Source organism: Myotis daubentonii, chromosome 13 (genome assembly GCF_963259705.1).
Source record: "Myotis daubentonii chromosome 13, mMyoDau2.1, whole genome shotgun sequence".
NCBI lineage: Eukaryota > Metazoa > Chordata > Mammalia > Chiroptera > Vespertilionidae > Myotis > Myotis daubentonii.
In genome coordinates this window covers 28894753-28906804 of record NC_081852.1, presented here as the reverse complement: position 1 = coordinate 28906804, position 12052 = coordinate 28894753, and the positions used below count along the sequence as shown (strand labels likewise).

The following is a 12052-nucleotide window of genomic DNA, read 5'->3' as shown; positions in this document are numbered from 1 at the left end:
TCAACAGTATTAGTCATTAGGAAAATATAAATTAAAACCACAATATGATCCTACTATGGACCCACTACAATGATGATCATCAAAGACTGGGGGAAAAAAGTGTTATTGAGGATGTGGGGGAAAAAAGGAACTCTCATTGTTGGTGGGAATATAAAAAGGTACAGCCACTTTGGAAAAGTTTTGAAGTTTCTTAAACATTAATCATGTACTTAACATAAAGCCCAGTCATTCTACTTCTAGTTATCTATCCAATAGAAAGAAAACAGATCCATCCAAAGGCTTGTAAGTGAATGTTCATAGCAATATCTTTATTAATAGCAAGCAAATAGCAATACATGTATATCAACTATGAAATGGATAAGTAAAATATGGTATATGCATGGGATACTATTCAGCAATTTAAAGTTACTGATAGATGCAACAATGTTAACCCCAAAGCATTATGCTATGAGAAAGCCAGTCACAAAAGACTACATATTTCATGATTCCATTTACATGAAGTTTAAAAAACAACAGAAAGCATATCAATGGTTACCTAGGATTGCTAGTGGGAGTGAGAATTGACTGCAAAGAGCCATAAGAAATCTAGATTCTAGTGATGGTTATACAAATCTATACATTTAGTAAATATTGAACCATTGAATTATAGTAGTTGACTTTTATGCTATATAAAGTCAAGTAATTAAGAAAAAATTGCAGTATGTAAATTTATAAAAATAAGGCAGATTAACTTCATATGGGCATAATGAAGGAAATTGATTTAGGTTAAAAAATTGGATTTGAGTTTTTAGTCAGGATGTGGGAAAGAGGTAGATATTATTGGAATGTACATATCATTGCAGGCTTTTTCCTAATCAGCCCAAACTATGGAATAAAATAAAATAGAAAATAAAATATTGTACTAATATAGATAACACTAAGTAAATTATAATAAAGTAGCCTCCTTTGGTACTACATGTAAATATTCTTTCTGTGTATATTAAATTTATTCTTCATGATTGTCTTTTTGAGGCCACAGGGAAAAGCTATGCCATAATGGGAGGGATTTCAATCTCTCCTTTGAAGAAAGGGAGATTAGCAGTGTCAATTCTTGCAATATAGATGGGCCTTGAGGTAAAATCAGAATTTGGGAGGAGAGTTTTAGGAGAGAAAAAGCTCTAGGTTCTTTCTGGGCCTTGATTTTGGAGTCTTTGAGTAGAGTGACGGAAACATGCAGGAATGGAGTAGAGACTACAGAAGATCACGGACACAATGCAGTTATATTAAAAGTAAAGTTACTTCCATCTGAAAAGAAATTTAAAAACCAAAACGATGCATAATTTATTTGATCCCATCTTCAGGACATTATACAAGCTTAAAATGAGGGGGGGCAGGAAGATTTATGAAACATTCTGATCAGAAGAAATTGCTGAATTGAAATTGCCTCAGTTGGGATAGAACTGTATGTCCTTTCTCTCATCACTTGCTCACCTTTTGTTCCCCAATCTCTGACCAATACATTGCCTGGCACATACTAGATAATCAGTCAACAGTGGGTGGAAAAATGAATGTAGACAATGAATCATGACATTTGTATCCCTCCTGAATACCCCATTTCCTACCTAATAATCCCTCTTACCCCCTTGATATTTAGCATTTATGTGTTTATTTCTATAGAGATGTAGTTAATTATCTTTATATTCTCATGTTCCTGTCACTGTACCTGTAGTTATTTCTTGTTTTTATGTACTTGGTAGGGATTTCTTTGTGTTTTTCTTGTAACTCCATTGTATTGTGTCCTAAAGTATCTGAAAATTAGTCCTATGATGAAAATCACTGACCCAATGGAAGGTATTAACTATGAAACTAAAATAAACATTTTGAGGATATTAGATCAACTTAGATTGGATTATTTTTAAAATTCTATGCCAACTTAATGAGGTATAAGAAAAATAAGTATAAGTGAGACAAGAAATAATCATGTAAAGGTAACCTGTGGTTATAAATATACTTTGCACTATAATTGGGGTATTATTTTACTCAGTGTATTTTGTTGAGCTTTATGTTTTGTTTGAGAAACACACAGCATACAGTAAACTGTAGCATTAAAAGCCGGCCTCATTGCAATTTATTTTTATAGCATAGTGCAAAGCAAACCAAGCTGAAAGTACATTCAGGCACTGAGATTTAAATCCCTTATGGTAAGAAAGTAGTTGCATAAACAGTTGTGATCATGGATTCTGAGTTTGTTTGCTTGTGGCAAAAATAAAGTACCAACTCAATAAGTTTTAATTTATAGGCATCTACTCCAGAAAGCCTTGGGCACTTTGAAAAAAACTAAAAATAAAATTTAGTAAAATGAAACCTAATATTCCCCATTCTCCATTCACACCAGGGAATATAAATTTTCCAGCTGGGTAGGGGAGAGGTTTTGCCAAGTCTCTTCTAGGTGCTTTCTTGGAATTATAGCTGTGCTATGCTCTAGAAGAGGATCTTACTACATTCCTGGACACTTGAAAGTGTGAAAGTAGAGCTAGTGATGGTCATCCATCTCCCTGTGGGCCTGCAGACATGCAGAGCTTTTCTGTCTCACTCGTAGAAAATACTATTTGCCCCTTTTCTTTGGCGGAAACCTCCTTTTTGTATTAAAGTCTATCTCTGTCTCTGTCTCTATCTCTATCTCATCTCCACTGGGCTGGTACCCAATATGTATATGCACAGCATCAAATTCTATGATTCTGCCATTTGGCATATAGTTTACTAAAAATCCTTATTCATGCAGAATAGAAATGATGGAACAAAGAGACAGTTGTGTGGGCTTTGACCTTGAAAAGAAGTTCTTTCCCTTGCAGGGCCTTTCACTGTTTACCTCACAGTATTTTCTGCCAAGGTCTCACTTGTGAATTCCAGTATGTCAGCAGCTGTCCCCACAAACAAAAGGAGAAGTTCAGAGAGTTGGTCCCGAGTGATTGTGCCTCCAATAGGTAGAAGCCATCTTCCAATTATTAGCATTAGCAGGAATGTCTGATGGAGTCCCAAAGTCCAGTCTTTCTCACATACTGTAGATAAGTTATTTACAAACACTTTGGCCTGTTTAACAGAAATGCCATACAGACAAAAGGATTATGAGTTGCTACCTTGAGAGAGATACTTTCTTCACCGTGGCTTTCAATCAAGAGTTAGCTTCTGTGGAAGGTTACTTTCAGAGGATGATTCTTCACTTACTAAAGAAAGTAAAACTCCTTTAACTGAACACTCTGAAAAATTTTAAAAAGCTAATGTGGTCCTTGAAATGAGAAGCTTTGTAACTACAAGTACTTAAAACCTTACATTCGCTAGTAGGATTCTTTTGAATGATACTTAAAGGGCCAATTTTATGATGTTTTAAAGATCATTTTTTATTTTATTATTCTCTGTAACTAAGTATAACACATATCAAATTTTTTAAATTCCCATGTTAAAATTAAAAATTTCCTTATATTTTTCTTTCAGCAATTTCAAGACTGAATTTACAAATCTGGGAATATCTTAGCATGGTACAAATCTTCTCTCTTGTTTTTATTGTTTTAAAGCGCTATTATATCAAATGAGAAAATATAATGTTTAATCATTACCTAAGTGTAAATAAAGAGAATAACTATAAAGTTTTTTCTGAATATTTGACATGTTATTCAAAAGTTCAGAAGCTAAAAATCACATTATAGTCTACCTTTATTCTTGGACTCTAAGAAAAATTTACATTCCATTTATGTATTCTGGATAATATTTCTTGCCCACTTAACTTCTCAAAAAGTTTTGAAAGTATATATCATTGACGCTGAAAGTTATGATCTTTTAAAGACTACAAAGCATAGGTCTCAAGTGGATTGGATAGTGATTCCAACTGATTTATGCAGTAATTTAACTATGTTTGTGCAAATCTGTTTATCCCTTTAGATCACTTGCTGATGTCAAGTGCAAGGGTAGAGGGAAAATAAAAGACAAGCCAGAATGCTAACCTGATCAAAGCCATGCATGAAGATCAATAATCTTTCATTTGCACACTTCTTTATATTTCTTCTATGAGACCTCACATACATCTTATTTATTTCTTACAGGGAGCATACTAGCATGGAATATATTAATATTTTCAATTACCAGATTTTAAAAAAACCTGAGATACAGAGACTTAAGTGGTTTGTTCAAAGTGATATTGGTAAGTTGTGATTGGAGTTTAATTAGAACCCAAGGCTGGTTCTATTAAACCTCACAGAATCAATAGCCTATCTTATTGTTGAAATGTGGTTCAATGGTAGGCGACTTGGCCTTGATCTCTCCCATACATTATTTTCTAATAGGGCCATGGTTAGTTTTCAAAATATCAGGCATGTGAATAACAAAGAAGTGATTCAATTTTGGCTGGAAACCTTTCTTATTTTATTAATATGAACACCTAGAACAGTATAGGGCAGATCCCAATTTATATTATCCCTTAACAAATATATGTATCTTACTTTATACATATATTGTCTGACCTAAGAATTAAAGGTTTGTTAATACTGCAAGTTAAACATATCTATTGATATATATGTGTGTGTGTGTGTAAATATGCCTATTATGCATGTTAACTATGTTTAATTAAACCAAAAATACAATTATTTTGCAAATTCCTGAGTCCAACAAACAATGAGCAAATTTCCTTAGAACGAGCTGAAAGGTGTGGAGCACACTATCCTTGCCAGGTGAGAAGCTTTGCTGCATCCTTTTAATATACTGTGGGGAAGCTCTTACCGTCTCAATGAGACTATCGCCTCCATGGGCTTGTTCACTTGACATCAGAGTTTGATTGAAGTCTTCTTTGCTACTGGTATTCTGCGACATTCCTTCAGATTGGCTACCACAATACTAAGAATTTTGTAAAAAGGCAATATGTCAAAAACAAAACAAAACAAAAAACAACAAAAAACACCCACAGTAGGTAAAATTGAAAATGGCTGCAATATATCTAAGGAATTATGAGCAGATATATGGAATTTAAACAGTATGCATAAACATTCCCAAAACTCAGATTATATGCTTGAGATATAAAACCACTTTTTAATTGTTCAACTATATGTCTTATTGCTCCACAAGTCTATGAAGATGTTGACTCTCTGAGTTCATTGTAGAGAACTCTAGAATTCATCGATTGATCAATGGGGTTCCATTTTGAACCCTGGAACAACTGTAAAATAAGCCAACAATCAATGGCAACATTAAAACATGCATGATCCTGGTCAAAGCATTCATTCTAAGAGTTTGTTTCTTGTCCCAAGAAGCCTCTTTACCTAAATACCATTTTGTTTAAGTAGATGATCCAATTATTTTTCCATCTTGCCTGTTAAGCACTGTAACAATAAAAAAAATTAACATTAGCCCACCAAAATATAGATTTAGTATCAGCTTAGAGGTCAATTTAAGTTTATAGAAATTTTGATAATAGATCTAAAATAGATTTCTTTTTCCTCCTCTTTTTTCCTTGATTTTTCATGTAAATTTCTGCAAGTGAGCTGTGCATGATTTTTATCCGGCCAGATGCTAGGAATCTGAGGTAGAGAAAGTAAGAGAGGAAAGAGGTGTCACTTAAAAAATGTAACTATACCTATGATTATTTCCCAAATGGGTAAAAAAAAAATAATAAGGTTTAAGATTTCTTTAAACAGCTGCAGGGCTAACATACTTGTGAAACACACTCCACCACCACCACCACTCATCCATGATCACACATTTGGATTTTGAGAGAAACTATTTTTTTAAAATATTTTATTGATTTTTTACAGAGATGAAGGAAGAGGGATAGAGAGTTAGAAACATAGATGAGAGAGAAACATCGATCAGCTGCCTTCTGCAAACCCTCTACTAGGGATGTGCCCACAACCAAAGTACATGCCCTTGGCCGGAATCGAACTTGGGACCCTTCAGTCCGCAGGCCGACGGTCTATCCACTGAACCAAACCGGCTCGGCAAGAGAAACTATTTTTTAAATACTAAAGCTGTAAGAAGTGTATTTTTCTTAATTATTTTGGATACTTCATCAATCATTCTCTTAAAAGGTAGAAAATAAAGTCTGTCAAGAGGCTATTTTTTTCCTACCCTCTATCAAAAGTACTAGTGTTATGGGTGAGATGATAAGAATAATTAAGAAAAATGGCCATGTGCCATATCTCTAAGAGTAAAATACAACTGTTTGCACACTTTTTTTATATTGCTAAGGCTCTAAGAAAAGATAATAAAGATAAAAAATTAGATAGTTGAACCAAGTAATAAATTCTAATTGCAGAGTAGTTTTGTGACTAGTTAAAAAACCAAAAATTTGACCAAAAACCTTTGATTTTTTTTTATATCCTTGTCACTAAAACTCCATAGATATCTTTTTATTTTAAAGAAGTTACCTGCACTGCAGTACAAGATAACTTAGTAGCAAACAGCTGTCATCCATATTTGATGTTATAACCAACCTGAGTCCCTCTCCACTCCCGTAATTCTGCTTATAATACATTGATGAAACTTCCCTTTAAGTGGCAGCTGCATTAGGACTTCAAAGACCAACTGGTTTGACTCCTTAAACCTAATCTGACTTTATTGTTTTTATGGTAATACTAGTGTCCCATTGCATGAAATTCATGCACATGAAAAGGGAATTAATTAGAAGAAATATTTTAATATTGCTATTTGCCCTTTCTTTATAATAGAAGTGTCAGAGATGAAAGAAAATTAGTAAAATGTATATGAAAATCTCCCTCCTGTCAGAGTCTGGGGCACGCCAGAGTCAAGTCCCTGCTCACCCCTGTGCCTCGAAATCACACGAGACCCAGACCCAGCCGGCCGCACCCCCATCAAGCCCCGCAGGGCTGGGGGCACAGCCTCAGGTCCCCCGTCAAGCCCCACCAGGGGGGGGGGGTTCAGCCTCAGGTCCACCATCAAGTCCTGCCGGGTGGGGGAGGTGCAGCCTCAGGTCCCCTGGCCTAGCCTCAGGTCCCTCAGCCCCGACATGAGGGCACGAGGGTGTGATGACCATTTGCATATTAGCTCTTTATTATATAGGATTGTTTACATTAGCACCATGTAGGTGAGTTCATGTAGATGATCTGGGTGCCAACAAGCCACTTTTTTATGGTCTATGTCTTAAAAACTCTTATTAGCTTCAAAAATATTCCTTTGGGTCAAACCAAACTGACTCCATCAAGACCAGCAAGTTTCCATTGCTTTAACTGTACCACTTCATAAGTAAACCTAAGAGGTAAGGCCATAATTGTTGTCATAACCATTTTGTTTCCATTCATGCAGTCCTTGCCAGATTCAGAAATAAAAGTACATAATTGATCATTGAAGAGGAATGTCTGCCTGAAGTAGGTCAGAATGTTTTCCTAATGCCAAGTCATAGGTTAGAACATTTAGGATTCAAAGTAAATGGAAAAAGTGAAAGGAAATTAAATTACTCTTTCCCATCAAGAAGAATTTAGATGATTTTGATGGTAAGTCCTCTAAAACATGGAACACATAACTGAGAAAGGCAGTGTGGTTAACCAAGTCGGGGTCAAGCCATAGGTTCTAAGCCCCAGAAAGTTGTTGATTAGCTGTATGGCCTTGAGAAAAGTACTTAATCTTTTTGAGTCTTGGGGTCCTCTTCTATAAAACACAAGTGTATATACCATGCTGAACTCATGTAGTTGCTGGATTTATAAATGAGAAAACATGCCTCAAATTATTTTGACATAAACAGGAAAAGTGATTATTATTAAACCCAAAATTTCTTAAATGAATGGACAAAGAGAATTCCTTTATTCTGCCATCTCTTATCTCTTTAAATGCAATTCCAATACTTTTTTGTCTCTTTTTCTCTCACTTTTTTTCTACCAGGTATTTCCATCTCTGCCCACCCTGCCCAATCCAGTCTTTGGGCATTCACTTTAATTCTTCATGTCAAAATAAGTCAATTGCATTACTACTAAAGGTCCAATTTCTTTTGTAGTATAAAAATGAGAGAAGTACTGCCTGTGGCTCAAAAAATCTTTTTTTATTAAAAAGAGAGCTTTTGGTTGCAGGCTATTTGTTGTAATGGGATTTGACCTGTATATCAATTAACTGTGCCATACACTTATATTATAAAAGCATTTGGGGAAATGAATTGTTCTTGTGGATGATAGCCATGTCATAGAATTGGATATGAAGGGAAAAAATGATTCAAATCGCCAACTTATTTCCATACCCCTGAAAGTAGTAAGCAGTAAGAAAATTGAAACAGTTCCCTAACTCCCTATGGTACAGTTTTTAAAAGTCATGATAACTTGAACCAACCAATCTACAGTTACATAAATACTTTTTTCTACAGGGATAGAAATATCCTATCACCTTAATGTTTTTTTAAGCAGGAGATTTAAGGCAGATCAATGTTTTCCTTAATGCCTGTATTATTGGTACGTGCTTGTGGAATTTTTCAAAAACAGTCCACAGAGCTAACTTCCCCTCTGTGTGCCTAAAATTTGGAGTATTTTCTTTCTAGGTTCCAATATCTTAAACATATATAGGAGGCTTAACTTTGCTATAAAATGATGAATGGCAACAAATAAATCTGCGGAGGGGCAAATTCTCACAGATCTTACCAAATGTATTTTATTAGTGAAGGTAATAAGATAATATTATATCATAACTATAGTTTATCTGTAAAACATAGTCTTGTAACCCCAACCCTAAAGATGTGAAGTGCAGGCTGGTGTCTGATGGATGTTACTAACGACCTCCCTGGTATTGTACAGGCACATTAATGATAAGAAATGGCTGAATCCAGCCTAGAGCCTGCTGCGTAAGATTGCCCAAGTAAGAAGCAACTCACTTAAAAGTCAGAACCTCTGTCTGTATATAGACTGGGGTCTCTGATTGAAAGCCATGGTTTATTTTCTAGGTCACTGTGGTTCTAATCCATATAGTCCACATTTCCTCATGGTGGGTCTCATGAGTCCTCATCTTTCATGTTATTTTGGGGCTCTAGAGCAGATTTCCTATTTCCTTAAAATAGCTCATGGGGCCCTCAAAAGTGAATCTCGTGTAATCTGTCTGTATTTAAGATAATCTCAAATAGACCCTCCAAATTTGATTGCATTTATATAGCACGGTACAGATGATGGGGTTTGTTTTTGTTCTTGTGGTTCCTAAAAATGTCATTTTGTAGGATGCCAGATTATGGAGCACTGCATATGCTTAGCCCCATATAGGAGCTCATTGCCCCTGCAAGGGTTAAAAACAAATTTTTACACCCTCATGTTAACTCTAGCATATTGGGGGAGGGAGGGTATCTTAGGAACAAATCCTAATACAAATTGTTAATTAATTATATAATCTTAAATCTTGAATGTACTGTTTTTATTGGTTTTGACAGATCATGAATTTGCTTCTGTTTGTTGATGACCTCTTTTTATTCAGTTCTTAATAAATCCAATTCCTTAGAAAAGTACATTTCTGACACAAATCAGATTAGAATATGAAAGTAGTTTATTGTTGAATGTTCCACTTTTCTATTTTCCAAAAGGATGTACCTGGTTCCCATGTTGCACTTCAAGAATCCACAATGATGGGACGATGTTAATCAGATACACAAATATGGCTGGTGAAAACCTGTGAAAGAGGGGGGGGAAGATAGTTCAGCTTTTACAAAAAAAAAAAAAAAAAGAAAGAAAGAAAATAAATGCACATACCCTGACCACAGTGAGTCAAATCTTTTCATCTCAAGTGTTTACTTCAATGGGAAGAAAACAACATTATGTGATTTCTGCCATATGGATTATAGAAAAACAGAGTAACTGTAAAAGGCACTAGCAGCTGTCATTCTCACTGAATTTCTAATCCAATTAATAGACGTTAATTTTAATATGGTTTAATGAGGCACTGCCAATTAATTTCAGGCACAAAACGGGATATTTTGTATTTAATATGTTTTACAAAAAGCAAATACAGAATGAGTAAATCTTCTTGGATTTTTCAGCATTGCAATTTCAGGAGTATTGACTACATTTTTTAACATTAACCTGGAATTCTGAAAGCTCAAATAATAACATCCGGTTAGAACACAAAAATAAGATGATAATGAATAGAAATGAGCAAAATCAACTGGCTTTATCTGTATCTGCTAAAAATAAAAATACACATGGCAACAGAGGAAGGGTTTTGTATCTTTTTTAAAGACTAGTTATATTCATTACTAGTATTTTCTGGCTCAAAATTCAGAGGGCTACCCAAAGAGTTGGTTTTGAAGTTATACACAGGTTCAAATGCCAATTTTGACCTCTCAGTTTCCATCCTAATCCACAGAATGAGGACAATCAGTGTATTAGTCAGCTTGGCCTGCATAACACAATACATAGGCTGGGTGACATGAACAACAGAAATTCACTTCCTCCCAGTTTTTCATATTGGAAATCCAAGATCAGGGTTCCAGTATGGTTGAGGTTTGGTGAGGGATCTCTTCCTAGTTTGTGGATAGCCACCAAATTGCATTTTATTTTAGATTGAACTCTTATAGACCATTTCAAAGCCAAAATTGTGAGTAAATGTAATTTTATTAAAATACTTGAAGTACACACATGTACTCGTTTTAAATGACCTGAAAAATAGAAATGTTAATTGCTCAACAAGTAGAATTATCTGAGATGTAATGCTACTAAAACTGTACTATTATAATCCAGGAGAGAAAAGTGAACAAATCTAAATGGAAAAGAACATTTAGAATGGACTTTTTAAAGGCTTTCAACCCTTTCACTAATATCTTTCAACTTATGGGGAGAGGAAGAGAGGAGGGATAAGAGAAAAAGAGCTCTTTAAAAATAGTCAATATTTAATATAGAAACTTTTCCACCTTTGATTTTTTTGCAAAATCCAATTTTGAAACAAAAGGTTATTGGTCACCTTATTAAAACCTGACTTGGGCCAAAACCGGTTTGGCTCAGTGGATAGAGCGTCAGCCTGCGGACTGAGAGGTCCCGGGTTCGATTCCGGTCAAGGGCATGTACCTGGGTTGCGGGCACATCCCTGGTGGGGGATGTGCAGGAGGCAGCTGATCGATGTTTCTCTCTCATCGATGTTTCTAATTCTCTCTATCTCTCTCCCTTCCTCTCTGTGAAAAATCAATAAAATATATTTAAAAAAAAAAAAAAACCTGACTTGGGAGATGGCTGGGCTGCAGAGAGATATCAAAAGCCTCCAGTTTGAACATGCTCTTAAAAAGGAAAGAAACAATTAATTTTGTGACTTTCCATATCAAAGGAAACATCAGGAGAGACTATTTCCTTTGTGAGATTGGGACAGGAAATAAATTCTAGTCAGAGGGACAGTTGCAATATGTAAATGTTTGTTTGGATACCTCTAATGTTAGCTAGACTGCAATTTTGTTGACCCTCTTGAGACTGATTTTGGGATTAACTCCCTGACAATACTGTTACAATAATAATCTATGGAAACCATAGATTGAAAATATAACAGCTCTTGAAAGAGGTTAAAAATAAAACAAACAATACCTATAACATTTTCTTTTATTTTCATTCCCTTTATAAATATTTTTCATTGATTTTGGAGAGGAAGAGAGAGGGAGAGAGAGAGATAGAAATATCAATGATGAGAGAGAATCATTGATCAGCTGCCTCCTACATGCCCTCTACTGGGGATTGAGTCAGTAACCCTAGCATGTGCCATTGACTAGAATCAAACCTGTGGCCCTTCAGTTCACAGGCCAACTCTCTATCTGCTGAGCCAAACCAGCTAGGGCCCTATAACATTTCTATGTATAACATTTATTTCTAAAATTGTAAAAAGTACTATCCTATTTCAACTTATTTCCTCTAACTTGGACTCTAGTTATGTTAAAAAACAAAACAAACAAAACCAAAAACAAAACAAACAAACAAAAAACAACCCACAAAAGTCAAGATCCAAACTTTTCTGTGTTTCCTACTACAGAAAATCTAAATTCCATAATCCGATAGTCTAAGCTTCCATTATTTAGCTTTATCTCCACTTCCCCTTCCGCTTCCCTTACCACATCCTATCAAGCTGAGCTACTTGAAAC

General features: G+C 35.1%; 1 protein-coding gene across 1 annotated transcript in view; it reads right to left on the bottom strand.

The window, feature by feature from the left end:
• The window catches only part of TMEM26 (transmembrane protein 26), a 41493-nt gene that overhangs the window by 12901 nt on the left and 16540 nt on the right, over window positions 1-12052 (bottom strand). The window contains exons 2-4 of the mRNA XM_059662616.1: window positions 9531-9609; window positions 4750-4863; window positions 2849-3069 (exon numbers count right to left, since the gene is read on the bottom strand). Coding sequence (XP_059518599.1) covers window positions 2849-3069; window positions 4750-4863; window positions 9531-9609 — 414 coding nt within the window. The remainder of the gene's footprint in view (window positions 1-2848; window positions 3070-4749; window positions 4864-9530; window positions 9610-12052) is intronic.